Source organism: Tursiops truncatus, chromosome 14 (genome assembly GCF_011762595.2).
Source record: "Tursiops truncatus isolate mTurTru1 chromosome 14, mTurTru1.mat.Y, whole genome shotgun sequence".
Lineage (NCBI taxonomy): Eukaryota > Metazoa > Chordata > Mammalia > Artiodactyla > Delphinidae > Tursiops > Tursiops truncatus.
Window position 1 is genome coordinate 70357188 of NC_047047.1, and position 24174 is coordinate 70381361.

General features: G+C 44.1%; 2 protein-coding genes across 7 annotated transcripts in view; one reads left to right on the plus strand and one right to left on the minus strand.

Annotated features, from left to right (window-relative positions):
* The window catches only part of FAM228B (family with sequence similarity 228 member B), a 92280-nt gene extending 68245 nt beyond the window's left edge, over positions 1–24035 (minus strand). Inside the window, exons 1-2 of one of the 6 annotated variants that reach the window (XM_073791715.1) lie at positions 23926–24035; positions 21240–21318 (exon numbers count right to left, since the gene is read on the minus strand). The gene's annotated coding sequence lies outside the window, so the exon portion shown is untranslated. Of the gene's footprint in view, positions 1–2011; positions 2111–21239; positions 21322–23148; positions 23315–23479; positions 23604–23925 lie in introns of those variants that run through there. The other 5 variants (XM_073791714.1, XM_073791713.1, XM_073791712.1 and 2 more) reach the window with 5 other exon arrangements.
* On the plus strand, positions 16498–23449 carry TP53I3 (tumor protein p53 inducible protein 3). Its single transcript, XM_073791640.1, is given in 8 exon segments — positions 16498–16514; positions 16970–17139; positions 17435–17577; positions 19726–19987; positions 21164–21267; positions 21270–21378; positions 22284–22480; positions 23267–23449. Coding segments are annotated over 8 exon segments (1185 nt in total).
* Positions 24036–24174: the final 139 nt, after the last annotated feature.

Consider the following 24174-nt stretch of genomic DNA (forward strand, 5'->3'; position numbering starts at 1 on the left):
TTGATGTGTGTAGAAGGGAGATGTAACCATAAAAAGTGGAAGCTGGTCAGCCAGGGAAGCCTAGAAAAGGAGTCATGGGAGCAAAGGCTGGTTGGGCCATTCCAGGTGGGAGGATCTTTGAGCAAACAATTCAAGTTGTCTGGTATTTTCTAGCAGCAACTTTCTGACAGTAACTGGGTGTCCTAGAATTCAATCCCATTTTGAACTAACTACCTGGGGTTAGTGCAGACCCTACAGGTTAAGGGGCTCAGCCCTGTAAGACTGCCTTCACCTCAGAAGCCAGCCACAACTCCCAGGTCCTCAGGTTACCCACACTTCTGACTTGGCTACAAATTTGGGGGTTCCCTTGACCACCCACCCTTCAGGTTTGATAATTTCCTAGAATGACTCAAAGAACTTAAGTGCCATACTTATGATTACAGTTTTATTATAAAGGATACAACTCAGGAGCAGTCAAATGTAAGAAATACTTAGGGCATGGTACCGGAGGTGGGAATGGGCTCAGAGCTTCCATGCTCTGGTGCACCACTCTCTCAGTACATCATTGTGTTAACCAACTAGGTAGCTCTCCAAACCTCATTGTTCCAGGGTTTTTATATGGTGGTTTCATTAGTGGGCATGAATAATTAAGTCAGTGGCCACCTGATTGAACTTAGTCTCCAGTCCCTCTCCCCTCCCCAGAGATCAGGGGTTGAGGCTGAAAATTTCAACCCTCTAATCTAATTGACTAGTGACTAGCCCCCATTCTAAAGATATCCAGCCCCTCATTAGCATGAATAACAAAAGGCACTCCTATCATTCACAAAATTCCAAGAGTTTCAGGAACTCTGTGCCAGGAACCAGGGACAAAGGCTAAATATATTTTATTATATCACTTCTGATCTTCATGGCAAGGTTGTACCAGGTATAGAGGTGGATATATCTTGCTGCCTTAGCCAGATTAAGTATTTAACATTCAATTCATCTCAATCATCCCACCTTGTCCAGAATCTTCGCTCACCATTTGGCTTTCCATGTAGATCTACCTATAGATTTTGGGGTCAGACCTCTTGCCAATGATTTCTCCTTTTAAATTAGCACATTGACATCTGAATGTTATAACTTAGTTATGTGGACTGTACACCTACTCTCCACATGCTGACAAGCTGGGGTTTTGAGCCTACAAGGCAGAAGGTCTGATCCTGGATCACAGTGATCTCTAAAGTACTGAAGGCCATCATGAAGCCTCTTGGCTACTTACCAGCATTTCCCAGACGCACACACACTGCACTGTTGGGTGCCTAGTGGGAGCCCTTTTCATAAACCTCATCAAGGCAAATGCCTCATTGTCTGGAACCCTCCTATGTAAGGCGGTCCAGTTGCTTCCTACAATTCTCACTACAAAGTTCCAGTTGGGCTTAGCTACTCAGGGAGACCCACAAAAGGGACCCTTTGATGGTAGCTACACAGTACCTGTGGAAGTGCCCAGGGAGCAGGTGATCTTCTGAAACAGCGGTCTCCAAATCAGGGAAATGTATCCTGGTAGTTCACAAAGACTTTAAATGGCACATACAGGCATGAATGGACTTAAGGGGTTCATTTTTCCCAGATCTTTAACTTCCATATGTACTTTCCTAAAATTTATCTGTTGTGATTGAGCAGTAATGCCAGTTCTTCTCCTGCATCTCCCATCTCCAACCGCCTTTCTCCCAGTATACAAAAGAAAGGCCTACTCTCATCCAGTCCCAATCTTACTGTGATGCTTGGCTTGGAGGGTAAAAACTGCAGGGTGCCAAAGGAAAGGAAAATTCTCAATGTTTTTAAATTTAATGACCTCTTCTGTCCTCCAGTGTCAAAAATACATCATATGTGAAGAAGAGTCCCAAGAGAATATTGCAAAAAGAGCATCACTGAGAAATAGTGAAAATCTTTGTATCATAATTCATCTAGGAGAGAAAGACTCCTTGTCTTTATGTTTCTTAAAATTCAGAAGCAAGACAGTTATCATAAGGACATGAATTAATATGATTACTTGAGGGACTTCCCTGGTGGTCCAGTGGTTAAGACTTCGCCTTCTAATGCGGGGGGGTGCAGGTTCGATCCCTGGTTGAGGAGATAAGATCCCACACACCTTGTGGCCAAAAAAACAAAAAAAGATTACTTGAAAAATGAGAAATTTTTCTGATAGAAAGTAATTTGACTTGGCTGATTAGTTTAAAACAATGATGGCTGGCTTTGCCAATAAGAATGTCACAGCTGTTTTTCATAAATGGGTTAAGTCTACAACTCCAAAATATTAATAAAAATGTATTTAGTTTTTTAATTAATTTTTACTGGAGTATAGTGATTTACAATGTTGTGTTAGTTTCTGCTGTACAGCAAAGTGAATCAGTTATACATTTACAGTTATCCACTCTTTTTTAGATTCTATTCCCATATAGGTCATTACAGAGTACTAAGTAGAGTTCCCTGTGCTATACAATAGGTTCTTATTAGTTATCTATTTTATATATAGTAGTGTGTATATGTCAATCACAATCTCCCAATTTACCCCTCCCCTCCCCTAATAAAAATATTTTTAAAGCACATGATAAGGTAAAAGGATTTGGCCCAAAAATTGTCTTAGCAAAAGTGTATTGGAATTAACACTTCTACTTTCCATATCTTCCTGAGTATATCAATTTAAACAAGGTGCCTCGGGGCTTCCCTGGTGGTGCAGTGGTTAAGAATCCGCCTGCCAATGCAGGGGACACGGGTTCGAGCCCTGGTCTGGGAAGATCCCACATGCCGCAGAGCAACAAATCCCAGGGGCCACAACTACTGAAGCCTGCGCGCCTAGAGTCCGTGCTCCACAACAAGAGAAGCCAACACAATGAGAAGCCCACCCACGGCAACAAAGAGTGGACCCGCTCGCTGCAACTACAGAAAGCCTGCACACAGCAAAGAAGACACAATGCAGCCAAAAATAAATAAATAAAATAAATTTATAAAATAAATAAATAAAAATAAACAAAGTGCCTCTAAGTGAAAAAGTAGCAGAAATAATTAATAATCATTTGATAAATCTTTGCAAAGATTTGTTGGCATAATCCCAGAAGCTGAGAACCGGAATGACACTTATGACTGGGTAACTAATACTTTACAGGTTGAGTGGTTTCCAAATCTTTGCTTTCAATAAAATTGAAGGAATACCTAATTAATTTGCCAGCTAATAGATCACTGAAAATAGTTTTTGATGATAGATCATTATATGGTTTTTATCATATAACTCAGAGGTATTCAAATAATTGGCTGACATTCCTATAATGAAATTTCTTTCCCATCTAATTTATGCAAATTAGGTTTCTCAGAGTTTGTCCATAAAAATGAAAAACAGGAAGAAATTAACATTGAGCCCAGTCTCATTCTAGCAATAATTAATATTCATCCACAGATATAATAATTATTTAGAAAAATTCAGCTTCACCAACGGTCCAATAAAATTTTACTTTTTATGTTCAATAATTACTAATATTTAAAATAATACTTTTATTTTTGGCCGCACCATGTGGCTTATGGGATTTTAGTTCCCCAACCAGGGATTGAACCCAGGCCCTTGGCAGTGAGAGCACAGAGTCCTAACCACTGGACTGCCAGGAAATTCCCCTGAAATAATACTTTAAATAACATAAAAATAATTTAAAATAATGTTGTTTTGATCAGCTGTGCACTAATAATACTGTAATGATAATTAAATCCAGAAGAAATTTAACACTTATAGCCCTATGGTCACAGTAAATAAAATATATGTCGGATTACATATATTTTGTTGCAGATAAGAATGATCAATAAAGCATAAAATATAGCAGATGTGATTCTTATGTAGAATGAAAATGTAAATATTGGAAGAAAAATCAAATTTTAAAACTTCTAACTGTTTAAAGAAGAACTTGTTTGGGTACTTTTTAGTGGATGATTATAGTATCAAATTGCTCTGAAATCTTAATTCCACTTGACACATTTAAAAGCCTGATATAAGAGTTTTAAATTCAATATTTATGACCAGAAATCATATCTTTTGCACTACTTAAATTTAAGATGAAATATTTTAGATCTCAACTTAAAAATGTGAGAGGGGACACATAGTTTTTGAAAAGGCTTTTTGTCTATTTGCAAATAAAAAAGTGTGAAAACCACTGCCTGGAGTAAGAAATGTCTTGAGCCCTGAGCGATATGGATGCCCTAGGCCCATAGGCCCAGGAAGATGGCAGGGGCAGGTAACCAAACAGGCAACTCCACCAAGCGGACTCCAAGCCTTTTCCTCTCCTAGAGCCTTCCTGAATCCCTGCTCCTGGGATTCGCTCTGCCACCCTAAGGATGGAGTACCCATGGAGAGAGGGGAGGAAGAGCCCAGAGAGTCATGCAGGGACAGAAGCTGGCACAGTACCCAGAGCTGAACTGCCCCAGCTTCTCTAGGGAAAGGTCAGCCCTTAGCTGTTCCAGAACCATGAGTCACCACTGAGCTGCTGGGCTGCCCTAGCTTGGGCTTGGTTACCACAGAAACTGCTGTGTTAAGGTGACTCAGCAGAACTGCGCAGAACCCTTCAAAGGACATCTGGGAGAGATTATAGCCCCACCCCCATTTACCTTTCAGGATAAGCAGCGGCAGCTGTACCCTCACATCAGTTGGGTTTCTGGGACACATGCTTCTACCTCATTCCCACCCAGAAGATCTTTCTTGTTCTGCTAAAACATGAACCTTTGGGGAGTCCCTTTAGAGGCCAGAGATGTAGAGGACTGTGGAATACTGCCACTGCAACCAGTTCATCTGAAAATTACCACCCAATCCCAAAATTTATATTTTGAAAAAAAGGGGTTGGAGCAGGGGATGTTTTGTTTTAAGAAAATCAACATTGGGACTTCCCTGGTGGTGCAGGGGTTAAGAATCCACCTGCCAATGCAGGGGACACGGGTTCAATCCCCGGTCAGGGAAGATCCCACATGCCACGGAGCAACAAAGCCCATGCGCCACAACTACTGAGCCTGCGCTCTAGAGCCCGCAAATCACAACTACTGAGCCTGAGAGCCACAACTACTGACCCCGTGTGCCACAACAAGAGAAAGCCCACACGCAGCAATGAAGACCCAACGCAGCCAAAAATAAAATAAATAAATAAATATATACATATAAAATACATTTAAAAAAAAAGAAAATCATGGGCTTCCCTGGTGGCGCAGTGGTTGAGAGTCCGCCTGTCGATGCAGGGGAAACGGGTTCGTGCCCTGGTCCAGGAGGATCCCACATGCCGCGGAGCGGCTAGGCCCGTGAGCCATGGCCGCTGAGCCTGCGCGTCCGGAGCCTGTGCTCCGCAACAGGAGAGGCCACAACAGTGAGAGGCCCGCGTACCGCAAAAAAAAAAAAACTTTTCTGGGGTTTGCAGCAGAGCTCTGTGCTGACCCTTTGGGAGGATAGTGCACTCAGAGATGGAGAAAGTCTGTGTAGCACCAAGGGAAACCTCATAAACTCCCCTACAACTTCGTAGCAATACCTCCTTCTCTCTCCTGTGAGGCCCAGCTATTTCTACAGTGTCCTTCCTTCTCTCTATTTGTTGCCCTTTTTCCTCCTCTTTCAATGGAAGCCTTTAGGTGAGAGTGTTGCTGAGACAGCCTAACTCAGGAGTCCTGAGTTCAAGCGGCTGCTCTGCATTGACTAGCTCTGAGGTCCTAGAAGGCATTTAGCTCTGAATCTCAGTTTCTCCATCTGGACCTCATAACCTGTCTGCCTTTTTAGGGTGTTGTGAGCCTCCAGTGAGCACAGCCACATCCATAACTTGTGACCTGTCCCCCAGCCTTCTTCATCCTCCATCCACAGTCTGTACTGCCTCCTCTCTGCCCACTGCAGGGCTAGCACAGGACTGGACAAAAGATGGTCACCCCTTCTTCCAAAGGTAGGTTATCTACCCTTTAGGGCAGCAGCCAGAAGGGAAAGCTGCGGTCCTTCCACCCTGTCATCTGATGCTGACTGCTGACCCCAACTCAGGCCTCAAACTGCCCTCACCCTCAACTCTGAGCCCCTCACTGATGCCGCGACACACCCTGACCTCTAATCCCAGTGCCGGGACCTGTCTCCCATGGGGACAACTATGGACAGTTTTTATGACCAATGTGAGACAGAACTAAGGTTCTCAGCCTGATTAACTCCGAAACAGAGCTGAAGACACACATATCAAACCAACTTCTTGACTTTTTCCACTCAAATGTCTCAAAGGTACTTCTTTTATTTTGGCCGTGCTGCCCAGCTTGTGGGATCTTAGTTCTCCAACCAGGGATGGAACCTGGGCCTCAGCAGTGAAAGCGCTGGGTCCCAACCACTGGACCGCCAGGAAATTCCCTAACTTCTACTTTAATACGTTCAAAATTTAACACATAATCATCACCCAATATCTGCTCCTCTCCCAGGGCTTCCTATCTCTGAGAATAGTGCTTCAATCCATCCAGTGCAGAATCCAGAAATCTCGGGGTTTTTTTTTTTTTTATAACTCTATATATATATCTCCATATATATAACTCCATATCCGAAAGATCACTAAGTAGTCAATTTTATTTTCTAAATACGTTCACTTTTCCCTTTCTCTCTGTTGTGCTGCCATCTCCCCTAGTCCAAGCCACCATCACCTTTCACCTGGGCTACTGCAATACTTTCTAAAAGATTTCTCTACACTCACTCATCTTTTCTAACCCACACACTATGCTGCAATAAAAGTGAGCTCTTCAAATGCAGATTTAATCATGTCACAGCCCTGCTTAATACACTTCAGTAGTCTTCCATTCCTTCTAGAGTAATAATAAAAAGCTTACAGGGCCAACAAGTCTGCATAGACTGACCCATGCCTATCTCTGCAGCCTCATCTCCCACCCTGCTCCTCCTCCAGCCACAGGGCCTTCAAACATATCTCCTCTATCTCAGATCTCTCTACCACCATCCAAATATCCATCAGGAGGGGACTTGTTGAATAAACTTTTGTATATTCACACAATGGATGTAGCTATAAAAAGGAACATAAACTGCTATAGAGTAATCTCCAAAATATGTTGTTCAGCAGAAAAAAGCAAAATACAGAACAATATATTTGGTATGCTACATTTTTATCTTAGAAAAGGAAAATATGTGAACATATCTATACATATTTGCTTATTGTTTAAAAATAGAATAATAAAACAAGGGACTTCCCTGGTGGTCCAGTGGCTAGGGCTCCACACTCCCAGTGAAGGGGGCCTGGGTTCAATCCCTGGTCAGGGAGCTGGATGCCACATGCCACAACTAAGAGTCCACACACCACAACGAGGATCCCACGTGCCACAGCTAGGACCCCAAATGCCAAAACTAGGACCCAGTGCAGCCAAATAAATAAATAAATATTAAAAAAGAAAAAAAGAATAAAACAAAAACTAAGGTAAACCAATGTTTACCTTAGGGAGTAGGAGGAAACAGGGTGGAAGGGACAGGTATAGAAGCTAGATTTCTCTGAATGTACCCTGTTTTGAAGATTTAATTTGGATACCATGTAAATGTTTTACATAATTTCAAGAAAAACTTAAAAATGTAAAAAAAAAAAAAGAATCTCTAAAATTCAAAATTAAAGAAATAACCTTAATTGTGTTTCCAGTTGATAGGTTAGCCACACAGAAAGGAATAATTTCAAGTGACGCTAAATTAAAAACACAATAATTTGAGTGGTATGTCCTTATTTGGGGATATATCCCAGGAACAAAAAGAACAGCAATGACAAGCCTCTTAGATAGCCTCATCCACCAGAGGGCAGACAGCAGAAGCAAGAAGAACTACAATCCTGCAGCCTGTGGAACAAAAACCACATTCACAGAAAGATGGACAAGATGAAAAGGCAGAAGGCTATGTACCAGATGAAGGAACAAGATAAAACCCCAGAAAAACAACTAAATGAAGTGGAGATAGGCAACCTTCCAGAAAAAGAACTCAGAATAATGATAGTGAAGATGATCCAGGACCTCAGAAACAGAATGGATGCAAGAAATGTTTAACAAAGACCTAGAAGAATTAAAGAACAAACAGAGATGAACAATACAATAACTGAAATGAAAAATACACTAGAAGGAATCAATACCAGAATAACTGAGGCAGAAGAACGGATAAGTGACCTGGAAGACAGAATGGTGGAATTCACTGCTGCGGAACAGAATTTAAAAAAAAAAGAATGAAAAGAAATGAAGACAGCCTAAGAGACCTCTGGGACAACATTAAACGCAACAACATTCGCATTATAGGGGTCCCAGAAGGAGAAGAGAGAGAGAAAGGACCAGAGAAAACATTTGAAGGGACTATAGTCGAAAACTTCCCTAACATGGGAAAGGAAGTAGCCACCCAAGTCCAGGAAGCACAGAGTCCCATACAGGATAAACCCAAGGAGAAACACACTGAGACACATAGTAATCAAATTGGCAAAAATTAAAGACAAAGAAAAATTATTGAAAGCAGCAAGGGAAAAATGACAACATACAAGGGAACTCCCATAAGGTTAACAGCTGATTTCTCAGCAGAAACTCTACAAGCCAGAAGGGAGTGGCATGATATACTTAAAGTGATGAAAGGGAAGAACCTACAGCCAAGATTACTCTACCTGGCAAGGATCTCATTCAGATTCGATGGAGAAATCAAAAGCTTTACAGACAAGCAAAAGCTAAGAGAATTCAGCACCACCAAACCAGCTCTACAACAAATGCTAAAGGCACTTCTCTAAATGGGAAACACAAGAGAAGAAAAGGACCTACAAAAACAAACCCAAAACAATTAAGAAAATGGTCATAGGAACATACATATTGATAATTACCTTAAACGTGAATGGATTAAATGTTCCAACCAAAAGACACAGGCTTGCTGAATGGATACAAAAACAAGACCCATATATATGCTGTCTACAAGAGACCCCCTTCAGATCTAGGGACACATACAGACTGAAAGTGACTGGATGGAAAAAGATATTCCATGCAAATGGAAATCAAAAGAAAGCTGGAGTAGCAATCCTCATATCAGATAAAATAGACTTTAAAATAAAGAATGTTACAAGAGACAAGGAAGGACACTACATAGTGATCAAGGGATCAATCCAAGAAGAAGATATAACAATTATAAATATATATGCACCCAAAATAGGAGCACCTCAATACATAAGGCAACTGCTAACAGCTATAAAAGAGGAAATCGACAGTAACACAATAATAGTGGAGGACTTTAACACCTCACTTACACCAATGGACAGATCATCCAAAATGAAAATAAATACAGAAAAAAAAAAAGAACAGCAATGAACTTTAAAACTGTTTTCAGTGATCATGTTACTATTAATAATAATTGTATTCTGAAACAATTATATGAATATAGCATAGATTAAATCAAATAAACAAGTATAGTAAGATCATCAGAAGCCATGATTTTCAGGAAAAATATATATAAACTCAAAGGAGTTACATTAAAACCCTATAATCCTAAATCTGACTTGGAAATATCAGTTGAAACTCTTCATGTTTCTTTTTAAAAAAATAGCTATTTCCTAGCTCTGTCCACTAAGAAGGACTAGAAACAGGAGCCATAGCAATCAGGCATCCCTTGTGTACAGATTGTGGTCTCTAAATGTCACTTTCCAATAATAGGAACCAGGCTCCTTTGAGAAATGACTGAATCCAGATTTGAGCAGGAAATGTACAAGATGAGCCTGAAACATCTTGCCATACCAAAAAGCAAGGCCCCACTGGCCAAAAATGAGACAAGTTGAGCCTCAAAAAGAATGATAACTGTAATGGGTTGAAACTCCTCAGCTATGCTGAAGTCCACGGTTTATAATGTTACTTTTTAAATAAAAATCATAAGTCATCTTTGGAAGATGCCAGGAAATCAAATCATTATTCTGAAGCTTGGTAGATACCGTTTATCTTTTTTTTTTTTTTTTTTTTTTGGTACAAGCTATGGCTCACAGTAACCAAATATTAGTTACTGAAAGAAAGGAAAGCCCTAATGAAATAATCTAGGCCCTTGCTACTCCAAGTGTGATCCATGGACTATCAGCACTGGCTTCACCTGAAAGCATGTTAGAAATGCAGAGTTTCATGCCCCAATTCAGACCTACTGAATCAGAATACATAGTTTAACAACATCCCCAGGTGATACCTATGCACAATAAAGCTGGAGAAAACTGATCTACAGAATGATCATCAATGGCTACTGAGCGATCAGGTGAAAAACCTAATGGGGGGAACTTCATAATGAAGTGAGCCACCTGGCAATACCTGAATGCAGGATGTCTTACAACACGAAATGAGACTCAACCAGACATTATGTCTCTCCTGATGTGACACAATAAGACTGCCCAGGGGTTAACTGATGAAGTTGAATGACGGGCATACAGAGGTTCATTATATTATTCTCTATACTTTTATATGCTTTTTCCACTTTCCTATTTATTTATTCTTAATTGTGGTAAATAATACATAAAATTTACCATCTTAACCATTTTTAGTGTACAGTTCAGTGGCATTAAGTACATTCACATTTTTGAGCAAACATCACCTGCGTCCATTACCAGAACTCTTTTCATCTTGCAAAACTGAAACACTATACCCATTGAACACTAACTCCCCATTTCCCTCTTCCTCTAGCCCCTGGCAACCACCATTCTACTTTTTGTCTCTATGAATTTGACAACTCTAGGTACTTCATATAAGTGGACATATAAGTGTCCTTTTGTGACCAGTTATTTCATTTAGCATAATGTCTTCAAAGTGGAACCATGTTGGGACTTCCCTGGTGATCCAGTGGGTAAGCCTCCACACTCCCAATGCAGGGGCCCAGGCTCAATCCCTGGTTGGAGAACTAGATCCTGCATGTGTGCCGCAATTAAGAGTCTGCATGCCACTACTAAGAGTCCACATGCTGCAACTAAAGACCCCATGTGCTGCAACTAAGACCCGGTGCAGCCTAAATAAATAAATAAATATTTTTTAAAAAACCTGAGACTTAAAAAAAAGGTTTAACCATCTTGTACTATGTGTCAAAATGTTCTTCCTTTTTAATACTGAATAATATTCCATTGAACGTATGTACCACATTTTGTTTATTCATTCATCATTGATGGACATTTGGATTGTTTCCACTTTTTGGCTATTCTGAATAATGCTGCTACAAACATTGGTATACAAATAGCTATTTGAGTCCCTACTTTCAATTATTTGGGGTATATACCCAGAGGAGGAATTGCTGGATCATAGGGTAATTCTATTTTAAATATTTTGAGGAACTGTGATACTGTCTTCCATAATAGCTGCACCATTTTATATTCCCACCAGCAGTGCACAGGAGTTCCCCACATCCTTGCCAACACTTGTTATTTTCTGCGTTTTGATAATTGCCATCCTAATGAGTGTGAAGTGGTATCTCGTTGCAGTTTTGATTTGCATTTCTCTAATGATTAGTGATGTTGACCATCTTCCCATGTACTTATTGGCCATTTGTATATCTATCTTCTTTGGAGAAATGTCTATTCAAGTACTTTGCCCATTTTTCAATTGGGTTGTCTTGGGGTTTTTTTGCTGTTGAGATGTAGGAGTTCTATATATGTTTTGGGTGTTAACCCCTTATCAGATGTATCATTTGCAGATATTTTCTGCCATTCCATGGGTTGCCTTTTAATTCTGTAGATGTGTTCTTTAATGCACAAAGTTTTAATATTGATGTAGTCCTGTTTACCTATTTTTTCTTTTGTTGCCTGTGCCTTTGTTTCATATCCAAGAAATCATTGCCAAATTGAAAGTCATGAGCTTTTCCTTTATGTTTCCTTCTAAGAGTTTTATAATTCTAGCTCTTACATTCGGTCTTTGATCCATTTTGAGTTAATTTTTTGTGTATACTGTAAGGTAAGGGTCCAACTCCATTCTTCTGCATTATATATGTTTGAATATTTCTATTTCAAAGTTTTAAAAAAAGGTTTCTTTAAGTTATTAAAAAGTGTTCTCTACTTATATTGCCCAACCTCCCATACCTCATCATTTTATCCCATCACCTTGCACAGTGTTTATCAAACAGTGGGCATTCAATTATTATCTGTGAATAAAATGGATGAATATTTAAAGTAAGAAAGGAAAGGAAGGGAGGGAGGGAGGAAGGGGGAAGGAGGAAGGGAGGGAGGGGGAGAAACAGATTGGAAATATTATACATATTCTAGCCCATGCTAATGGCCTAGTTCTCTGAGCAGGTCTACCCTGAGAACAGTTCCTTACCCACATAGTGCTCAGACCTGCAGAGGCCAGACTCCATCCTCAGCAGACTAAACATCACAAACTCCTTGAGATTTGAGAATCATTTTTGGTATCCTAAAGTAAATCATTCTTGGGTCAAAGTAAAAGGGCTGGGTGGAAAAGGGGCTGTTTTTTCGCCTCCCTGGCCTACAGAAAAGAGGGGTTAATTACAGCAGAGATGCAGTTGTCCCCACTTCTCCCATGGATTTTCTCTTCTTAAAATGCTGGCGCTTCCCTCCCTGGCCTCTTTCAATGGCTCAAACTCTTCGATATCCCAAATAAATCTGAAATCATTCATTCAGTCAACAAATCTGAATTGAACACTTAGGTGATAGGCACAGGGGATACTGAGATGACTAGGATACTCTAGACTAGGATACTCTAATACATCCCCAGTCTGGTCGGGAAGAAAGTCCGACAATAGAGTGCTACAAGTGTTATTAAGAGATGTATTATGATAGAATAGAGGAGAGGAGGCCTCACTCTTCTTGAGGAGCCTTTTTGTATCCATTATCTATTGCTGCATAACAAACAACCCCCAAATATTAGTGGCTTAAAACAATAATCATTTTACTTGCAACCAATTTTGTAGGTCAATAATTTGGTCTGCGATTAGTCAGGAAGTTCCTCTGCTGATCTCAACGGTAGGTCATTCATGTAGGTTCAGTCAACTTGCAAATCATCTGGGGCTATTTGGTCCGGGAGAGCTCAGTTCAGACAGCTTGTCTCTGCTCCATGAAGTCTCATGCGCTGGTAGAGTAGCTCAAGAAGCTTCTTCACATGACAGTGAAAAAGTTCAGTAGCAAGAGCGGGCAAGTTCAACATATAAGCGCCTCCCCACCTTTTTTTTTTGGTCGCACTGCGTGGCTTGCAGGATCTTAGTTCCCCGACCGCTGGGGAATTCCCTATAAGCACTTTTCATTGTTCCATTGGCCAAAGCAAGTCACACGGTCAAACCCAAATCAGTGTGCGAGGGGACTACCCATAGGCTGTGATTACAGGGAAATATGGTTCAGTGGGACCATTCAACGTTCCTCAATTTTTTTTCTTAATTTTAAAGGCTTATTTAATTTCTTTTACATAGCTCTACATATAAAGTGCTTAAAAGTTATACACTTTTTTCTCTTTTCCTTTTTTATTGTTCCTTAACTCCCATGACATCACCCTCTTTCAGATAACCCCAAACAACTTACATATAAAGATAATGATATATATAAAAAGATTCCATATCTTTTTCCATGCTCATGTAACTCATATGTGTGTGTGTGTGTGTGTGTGTGTGTGTGTGTGTGTGTGTGTGTGTGTAGTCATGTATATGTGTATGGGGATGTTTTGTCATTATTTTAACACAATGTTTCTCTCATTAAACAAATGTTTCATGTAAATCACTCTGTGACAACTGCTATAACTCTTGGTCATTTTTCAAATGGATGCACAGTATTCGTCATTTATTCAGCCATTCCCCTAGTGTTGGGATCTATTTTGTTTCTAGATTTTTGGCACTGTGATCAATGCTGCAGTAAACATTTCTCTCTGTCTGTCCTTACATATTTGTGTTTTTTATTTCTATGGAACGCCTCAGAAGTAAGTACTATATTGTCATTTTATCATCATTACAATATTTTCTGACATCTGGTAATATGTCTTCCTTACTATTGTTTTTCATATTTTTCTTGGCCATTTGGGGGAATTTACTCTTCCACATACTCTAAGATTTTATACAATTTAAAAAGACCCGGGGGAATTCCCTGGTGGCCCAGTGGTTAGAATCTGCCTGCCAATGCAGGGGACACGGGTTCGAGCCCTGGTCTGGGAAGATCCCACATGCCACGGAGCAACTAAGCCCGTGTGCCACAACTACTGAGCCTGCGCTCTAGAGCCTGTGCTCCACAACGAGAAGCCACCACAATGAGAAGCCCATGCACCGCAACAAAGAGTAGCCCCCGCTCACCGCAACTAGAGAAAGCCCATGCGCAGCAACGAAGACCCAATGTAGCCAAAAATAAATAAATGTATAAAAAGACCTGGGCTTCCCTGGTGGCGCAGTGGTTAAGAATATGCCTGCCGGGCTTCCCTGGTGGCGCAGCGGTTGAGAGTCCGCATGCTGATGCAGGGGACACGGGTTCGTGCCCCGGTCCTGGAAGATCCCACATGCCGCAGAGCGGCTGGGCCCGTGAGCATGGCCACTGAGCCTGCGCGTCCTGAGCCTGTGCTCCACAACGGGAGAGGCCACAACAGTGAGAGGCCCACATACCGCAAAAAAAAAAAAAAAAAAAGAATCTGCCTGCCAATGCAAGAGACACGGGTTCAAGCCCTGCTCAGGGAAGACTCCGCATGCCACGGAGCAACTAAGCCCGTGAGCCACAACTACTGAGCCTGCGCTCTAGAGCCCGTGAGCCACAGATACTGAGCCCGTGAGCCACAACTACTGAAGCCCGGGCGCCTAGAGCCCGTGCTCTGCAACAAGAGAAGCCACCGCAATAAGAAGCCCGTGCACTGCAACAAAGAGTAGCCCCTGATTGCCGCAACTAGAGAAAAGCCCACGTGCAGTAACAAAGACCCAAGGCAGCCAAAAATATAAATAAATAAATAATTTTTAAAAATAAAAAGACCCTGTTGGCATTATAACTAAATTAACAATAAATGTATATATTAATCTGGTAGATTTGACAATTTTATGTACTGTCTTCTTACCCCATAGCATGATTTTTTCCACTTGTTCAGATCTTGTTTTCTGTTCTCCAATACAGTTTTATAGTCTTCTATATATAATTCCTATGCCTTTCTTAAAGTTAAGTTCCTTAAATAAGTTAAACTTATTCCTAAGCCTTTTACAGCTTGTGCTATTGTAAAAGGGATATTTCTCCCATTTTTTCCCCGAAGTGCTTAGCTGGAGAATAAAGCTACTGATTTTGGTGTACGCATCTTGCATCCAGGCATCCTAACAAATTATCTCATTAATGTTAGTTTTGTTTTGTTTACTGGCATCCCTTAGGTTTTCTAGGTCTACGCTCATATCAACGGCAAAAAGAGATAGTCCTATCACTTTCCAATGTTTATAGGTTACTTCCTTTTGTTTGTGTATGTATTAGTGCATTTACTAAAACTTCCCAAGTAATGTTAAATAATAATGTCAATAGTGGGCATCCCTATCTACTTCCTGATTTTAACTGCAATGGTTTTAGTGTTTTTCCATTTAGGATAGTACTTGCTGCGGGTTTTTGGTAAATAATACACAATTCCTTTTATTCTTCTTTTGCTCGGGGTTTTTGTAACAAATGGCTTCTAGGTTTAATCAATGTATTTTTAGCTTCTATTGATTGGCTCATAAGATGCTGTATCCTTTTTTTTTTTTTTAAAGATAAGTTATCAGGGGTTTCCCTGGTGGCGCAGTGGTTATGATCCGCCTGCCAAGGCAGGGGACACAGGTTCGATCCCTGGTCCAGGAAGGTCCCACATGCCGCAGAGCAACTAAGCCCACTACTGAGCCCTCGTGCCACAACTACTGAAGCCCACACGCCTAGAGCCCGTGCTCTGCAACGAGAAGCCACCGCAATGAGAAGCCCGTGCACCGCAACGAAGAGTAGCCCCCGCTCACCGCAACTAGAGAAAGGCCCTGCGCAGCAACAAAGAACCAACGCAGTCAAAAATAAATAAATAAACAAAAATTTATTTAAAAAAATAAAGATAAGTATCCGATTTTTTTTTTTTTTTGCCCTCCTGCCGTCCCCCAGCAGGGGAGGAAAAAAAAGCTACCTATCTTGGGCTTCCCTGGTGGCGCAGTGGTTGAGAGTTTGCCTGCCGATGCAGGGGACACGGGTTCGTGCCCCGGTCTGGGAGGATCCCACATGTCGCGGAGCCACTGGGCCCGTGAGCCATGGCCGCTGGGCCCGCGCGTCTGGTGCCTTTGCTCCGCAACGGGAGAGGCCACAACAGTGAGAGGCCTACATACCGCAAAAAAAAAAAAAAAAAAGAAAAAAAGCTACCTATCTTGTTTTTACACAGGCGCACATACGTGTGTATTCTTCCAACCCAGTGGTTTTTGACTAGAAGTAATTTTGCCCCCCAAGGGATATCTGGCAATGCCGATACATTTTTTTATTGTCACAACTAGATAGGGGTGTTGTTGGTATCTAGTGGGTGGAGACCAGGGATGCTGCTAAACATCCCAAGCTGCACAGGACAGTCTTTCACAACAAAAAAATTTAGTCCAAAATGTCAATTGCAACAAGGTTGAGAAACCCTGATGTAGCCTATTTATACAGCTTTTAACCAGGCTAAATTGCCTCACTGGGCAGCGTCTTCCAGAGGCCGCTCCCTCATCCCCTGGAAAGACTGGAGGAACCGCAGAAGTGACAAGAATCCCGGGACTGTTTTACCTTCCCTTTGCCCCTAATGCTCCTCTTTTTTCTCAGCAGCACCCTGCTTGCCCACCCTACTGGGACGCCTGCCCACAAGAAGGGCAGGAAGCCAGACTTAAAGCCCAAATGGGCTAAAAGCCTGGCCTGACTGAGAAATGGACCGATCGCCTGCCAAGAGTTCGCGTCTTGCTGCCTAGAGAGCGGAAAAGTTTTCTCAAAGTGAGGGCTGGAACAGCATTTCACGCCAAACCAAGAGAAAGACTAGATTCCAGAGGCTCAAAGTTAAAGAAAATCTGATTTGCCGCCACTAGCTTTGCATTTTAAAGGGAAAGGAGGCGAAGGAAGAAGGGGAGGGTCAGCCCCACCGTTTGCACTACCCAGAGTCCAGCCGTCCATTGTGGTGGTGGCCGAGGCAGCGCCACTGCTCCGAGGACTCGCAGGGGGCGCAGGACCACGCCGCGTCACCTGGAGCAGCAGAGGGGGCCACCCAGAGCAAGTAAATAACTTTCATGGGCTCCAGTGACCCTGGCGGGCGGGGGATTCCAACTCGGAGGGAATGAAACTTGCTTGACGCTCTTCAGTGTCTTCCTGCTCCGCCGCAGCCAACCCGCACGGCCATCCTCTCTGCACCTCGTCCCAGCCTGTGTCCTCCGCGTGGGGTCAGTCCGGAGGCTGCAGGGTCCCCGCGGGAAGGCGCTCAGGGGGTTGGGGCCGGACGGACTGAGGGAGGCCGCTGGCCGGCAGGGGTCGCTGCGCCCCTCAAAGAACCTCGGTCTACCCTGTGTCCTCAGAGAACCTGTTAGCTGTGCACTTTGATAAGCCCGGAGGACCAGAAAACCTTTACTTGAAGGAAGTGGCCAAGCCAAGCCCAGGGGAGGGTGAAGTCCTCCTGAAGGTGGCAGCCAGCGCCCTGAACCGGGCGGACTTACTCCAGGTACCCAGGGGTCTGGCAGCGGCTGGGACTGGGCGGGACTCCAGGTTCTTCAATAAACATTCACCAGGGGCTTCCCTGGTGGCGCAATGGCTGAGAGTCCGCCTGCCGATGCAGGGGACACGGGTTCGTGCCCCGGTCCGGGAAGATCCCACATGCTGCGGAGCGGCTACACCCGTGAGCCATGGCCGCTGAGCCTGCACGTCCGGAGCCTGTGCTCCACAGCGGGAGAGGCCACAACAGTGAGAGGCCCGCTTACCGCAAAAATAAATAAATAAATAAATGAAAATAAATATTCACCGGATGAAGGAAAGACCTAAGGCACTACCATTAATGCTCATCATGCGTGCTGGGGGTTCTGAAACTAGAACCACTTAGCCTCCATTGTTTACACAAAATACAGGGGTGTTCGCACAGCAGAGTCCACCCTGCATCAAACCACTGTCTGCTCAGGTTTGCAGATAAGGAGACTGGACGCGCGTGCGTGCGTGTGTGTGTGTGTGTGTGTGTGTGTGTGTGCTCCCGTGCGCGAGTGTTAGACCTTGCTCTATCTCCTTTACTCCTCAGGCAGCCCTGTTCACCATTTGTATTCGACAGATAAAGAAACTGAGGGTTAGAGAGGTTCAGCAATGAGCCCAAGGCCACACACTAATTTATTTTTGGCTGCGTTGGGTCTTCGTTGCTGCGTTCAGGTTTTCTCTAGTTGTGGCCAGTGGGGGCTACTCTTAGTGGCGGTGGGCAGGCTTCTCATTGCGGTGGCTTCTCTTATTGTGGAGCACAGTCTCTAGGCACACGGGCTTCAGTAGTTGTGGCTCGCAGGCTTTAGAGAGCAGGCTCAGTAGTTGTGGCACACGAGCTTAGCTGCTCCGCGGCATGTGGGATCTTCCCGGACCAGGGCTCGAACCCGTATCCCCTGCATTGGCAGGCGGATTCTTAACCACTGCGCCACCAGGGAAGCCCCCCCAAGGCCACACACTAGTAACCAGGGGAACTGTGACTCAAATTGAGGTCTTTGTCTTAAGGCTCCAAAGTCTGTATTCTTTCCACTCTGAGGGTCCCAGAGCTGGCAGGGGGCAGTACTCTAAGAATTTTCTTCTGACTTCTTTTTGAAGCAGTAAACTAGGCCAGCTGCATTTTTTGAATTAAGAAATGTACACCAGAATCACAGGAGGCACTTATTCAAAATAAATAGGACCAGGACCCAGGCATGTGTACTTTGAAAAGGCTCCTCAAATGGTTCAGATGCACACTCCTAGTTCAGTCCCTCTGGTCTCAAGCATCTGGTTGAAGGCTTCTGAAGACTGTGTTGAGCAAGTACAGAGCCTGGCACTTGATATATCAGAACTATCATTAAGGAGTACACAGTTTGGTTTGCAAGGCAGAAATAGAGACAGAGATGTAGAGAACAAATGTATGGACACCAAGGGGGGAAAGCTGCGGGGTGGGGGTGGGGGGTCGGGGGTGGTGGTGGGATGAATTGGGAGATTGGGGTTGACATGTATACACTAATATGTATAAAATAGATAACTAATAAGAATCTGCTGTATAAAAAAATTAATTTAATTAAATTGAAAAGAAAAGGAGTCCACGGTTTTATTCCCAGTCTTGCTATTAATTTGCTTTGCCACCTTGGACAAGGCATTTCCCTGTCCTGCCCAGGTCTCAGTTTCTTCATTTGTAAAACAAGGGGTTTAGATGAGAGAAATAGCTAAGGACTCTACCAGTTAGACATCCACTGATTATGGGACCTACAGTCTCTTATTTGCATGAAACAAATCACCTCTGCTCTCTTTTTTCTTGAATTAAAAAACCTAACTTTAGGGCTTCCCTGGTGGTGCAGTGGTTGAGAGTCCACCTGCCGATGCAGGGGACACGGGTTCGTGCCCCAGTCCGGGAGGATCCCACATGCCGCGGAGCGGCTGGCCCCGTGGGCCTTGGCCACTGAGCCTGTGCGTGCGGAGCCTGTGCTGCGCAGCGGGAGAGGCCGCAACAGTGAGAGGCCCGTGTACCGCAAAAAAAAAAAAAAAAAAACACCTTACTTTACCCTGAACTTTGTCTTGGAAAAAAAAAGGGGCTATGGGAAGAGGGCCAGGGACGGTGACACACAGAATTCTGATCACGTTTACTACTTAGTGCACCCTTTCTCTACAGAGACAAGGCCAGTATGCCCCACCCCCAGGAGCCAGCAACATTTGGGGACTCGAGGCACCTGGACACGTGGCAGAGCAGGGGCCTGGCTGCCAGGGACACTGAAAGATTGGGGACCCAGCCATAGTTCTGCTGCCTAGCGGGGGCCAGTATGTCACTGTCCCCGAAGGGCTCCTCATGCCCATCCCGGCAGGACTGACCATGCCCCAGGCTGCCGCCATCCCAGAGGCCTGGCTCACCGCCTCCCAGCTGTTACATCTCTTGGGTAAGGACCACCTCACCCTACCTCATGCTTACTCCATACAGCATGGTTCAATTGCTTCATGACTCAGCCACCTCAGAACCCAGCAGTCCTGCAGGGCAGCTTTGATCTGGCCACTGAGCCACACCCAACCCCAGCACCTCAGCCTACTGTACCATCAGTAGTATCAGGTCCTCATACTGTGCAGCAATATTGAGGCTGAAAATTATGGTTAGCACATAGAAAACCTGGAAAGCGCTGGATGAAAGGCCTGTGCACATCTTCACACAGTAAGCCCAGCAGTAGTCCCAGCTTCTCAGTCAGGCTAAGCTTCTCTCTGGGAGCCCTAGCACAGCAGAAGAAGCCATTCAATCAACTCTTTAATTCCTCCCCAATCCCACTGAGGCCAGCAAAGAGCTTACATGAGGGTCCCTGGCTTTGGGGAGACCAGTGTAACTGGCAAGACAACCACAGTGTTTGGAAGGGTGGCCCTGGCTCTAACTACAACAGAAGCTCAAGATGGGAAAAGTTGGTGTGGGCAAAGGGGGTCCGAGAAGGCTTTCTGGAACAGAAGGCCTTGAAGGGTGGTAGAGCTGTGATGGACAGATGGCATACCAAGGTGGCCTAAGAGGGTCAAGGTGAGATCAGCTGCTTCACTCAGAAGTGAAGGATGACAACTGTAATTTATGAAAGATGAGACTGCAACTAGATTGTGGTGGCCTTGAATGGCAGGCTATTTGGACTTGACACGAAAACCAATCAAGAACCACTTGACATTTTGAGGAGAAAGTGACATAATGAAAGCTCCATTTCAGGAGGAGCCTGGTGGCTGTGTGTGGGGCCTGGATTTGTGAGACCAGCTGGAGGCCAGTTTCAGACTGAAGAGGGGCTGCCTTCAGGTAGTGACAGCGGGAATGGTGGTTATTCTTACTCATTCAGGTATAGGTCAGAGATACGTTTTCGTATTATTTCACAGGTAGAACAGAGATTATGGATGTGGCTGCTAGTAACTGTTTCCAAAAGTTGTTTCCCACTTTGACCAGAGGCAGTAAGACAAAAAGTCAATATGTGCTCTCAAAACAGCCAGAGATTTGACATTTGGTGGTCTCAGGGCCAGGTGATCATGGTAGAATAAGCCTATGTGGAGAATGTGTAGCAGTTGCAAAGCAAAGAAAATGGTTCCTGTACTTTCTGTCGCAGGAAATGTTCAGGCTGGAGACTCTGTGCTAATCCATGCAGGAGCAAGTGGTGTGGGCACAGCTGCCATCCAACTTACCCAGATGGCTGGAGCTGTTCCTCTGGTCACACAGCTGGCTCCCAGCACAGGCTTCAAATGGCAGAAACGCTTGGAGCAGCTGCTGGATTCAATTACAAAGAAGAGGATTTTTCTGAAGCAACACTGAAATTCAGCAAAGGTAAATAAAGCTTCTGCAATTCAGCAGGAGTTTCAGAGATGATTAAATAAAATCCTCACCAGCCTCAGAGTTGCCTCTGGATCTGTCTCCCCTCTGCTAAAAGCACAACAACTGCCCAGGCCAAATTCTAGTACTCTGGTGTTTGACCACTGGAGACAGGCAGGCAGTATTTAGGACTAAGATGATTTTCCTGTGCATTCTTGTAAGTGATATGATTCATATGCTTTTTAGAAAGTGGATAATCACACAGAGTTGGCCTGGAATTATTCAGGACCTCTTTTTCCCAACCAGCCACTCTGCAGTGAATTAACAGGAGGCATGGAGCAGAAACCAGTTTGGAGCTGGTCAGAGTAGGCTTGGGTAGGTAGCTCCCTAAATGGGTGAGTAGATGTGTATGCCTCTATATTCTGAAACTGAACCTGCATATATTTGGCTCATCCCCTTCCGTTGTTCCACATGAGTCAAAAAGGAGAGATGAAAACAAAGCTAGCAAAGCCATGATTCAGGCAACCCAGCTCAGACACTTGATAACTTAGAGATGGACTAGCCTGTCCTGTAGCCTGGGGTGGATCTCCCCTATTCCCCTGGGTGCCAGTGGGTTCTCTACTTACGTGGAGGTCAGGGGAAATACCAGATCATGGTGCTGCCCCATTTCCCTCCTGCTGTGGCAGGGATCATAAAATATGATCATGTATAATATCACACATGTATAATAGAGTTCAGCCAACTAAACTCCATTTACAACCATGTTTCTATAAGCAATGTTCTGAGTTCCAACCTATAGATTTACTGCTTGCACTTGTATTTATTTATACCCATATTTCCACAAATATACCATGTAATCTTATTTCACACCAAGCTTTCTGTGTCTGACTAGCATCATATATCTGTGTTTCATGTGAAAGGCGCTGGAGTCAACCTTATTCTAGACTGCATAGGCGGCTCCTACTGGGAGAAAAATGTCAACTGCCTAGCTCTTGATGGTCGCTGGGTTCTCTATGGTCTGACGGGAGGTGCTGACATCAGTGGGCCTCTGGTTTCAAAGATACTCTTTAAAGGAGGAAGTCTGATCACCAGTCTGCTAAGATCTAGGGACAAAAAGGTGAGTGATGGGTGAAAAGAAAATGTGATTTAACTATTATCCATAAAAGTGTGATTCATTCACATAATCCTGAGAAAGTAAGATCATATATTAAGTTAGAGAGCCTATGTATTAATAGAAACCTGCCCCTCTGTGTATAAATAGGTAACCTAATTTCACAGAACTAATTAAAATTGGTTGATAAAGGCCTCAACATCTTGGAAAGAGGGTAATGTATTATGTAAACTTTATAACAATGAACAAAGCATTGACCATATTAGGAAATACTACTAATAGTTCCAAGACTTTGTTTTCAAAGGCAGAACTGTTCTCAGTGTGCTAAGAAAGCCTCTTAGGTAAGTAAGGTTAGTAAGCTTCTACCTTTAACAGATTATACATTCATGAAATCTTTTCTGTGTGGCATTCCAGCAGGTGCCAGCTTTGGGAGTTTTGTAACAAGGTTTCACAACTGCTGGGGGGATAGCAGAGGTTAAGCATCCCTTTTGAATTGAACCTATATTAAGTCCTGTCTGTGGCTGCTTCCTGCTTGAAGTCTTTATTTAAAAACAGCCCTTCAGCTTTCAGTGACACTAATATTTTCTCCAAGCTTCGGTCTTTATCTGGGACAGAATAGAGCTTACAAATCTAGGGACATGCACATACATGCTGGTAGTGAAGGTATTACATACCCTTGTGTGACTTTTCAGATGTGTACAAGTTTCAGAGAAAGCAGAAAGACTAAGCAGCGTGGGGAGTGGCAAGGTGAGGCCTCTGTCCAGGCTGATGGTCTCCTTTTCCTTATCTTAGTACAAACAGATGCTGGTGAAGGCTTTCACAGATCAAATTTTGCCCCACTTCTCCACGGGGAACCCTCAAAGTTTACTGCCGGTTCTGGACAGAGTCTACCCCATAACTGAAATCCAAGAAGCCCATGCGTACATGGAGACTAACAAGAATGTGGGCAAAATCGTCCTGGAGCTGCCCCAGTGAAGGAGGAGGGGCAGTACAGGACAAGGCTACCTCAGGTCTTCCAAGAGCAAACTTGGAGAAAATTCACAGTACTCAGGCGACCGGGCGCTACACCAGGCTCGCCTGTAATCCCCTGTTCCTCTCCGAGCCTCAAACGATCAGTGCAAAGCCGGTCTAAGGAAATAAAGAGTGGACTTGAAGAGTGGCGCGTGGACTGTGGCCGTCAGGGTGGGGGTGAGGTGGGAGTCGGGACTGGCATCGCCGAGGAGATTACAGAAGAGGCCCGGTCAGCTGATGCTGAACTTTGGGGGCTGAGCCAGCGCCAGGGGTTCTGGGTACGGAGTAGAGCGTCGGCCACGACCCAATCAGCCAGAGCCCTGCAGGCTCGTCTTAGTGCACTGTCAGGGGCCCAGGCACACCCACGCATCCCCCGCACAGCAGCGCGCGCCCCGCAGGCCCGGACCCCACTGTAGTCCCCGCCCTCCCCGGCAACTCACCCAGGCGCAGACCCAGCTCTCACAGCTCTCCTCAGGCTCCACCCCCTTCTGCCAGCTTCCGCTGCTCTGGGCCTCCGCGACCGGAACACCGCCCCTTCTTAAGCCCAGGTCCCGCCTTTCAACCTTCCGGCCTCTTAAGTCTCTCAGCCCTGTTTTGCCCCGGAGTCTTTTCCTGAGGGGAGACTACGTCAGCACGTTTCGGCGTGAGACGGTGGTATTCCGGTGTGTTAGAACAGCTTCCGGCGGGGT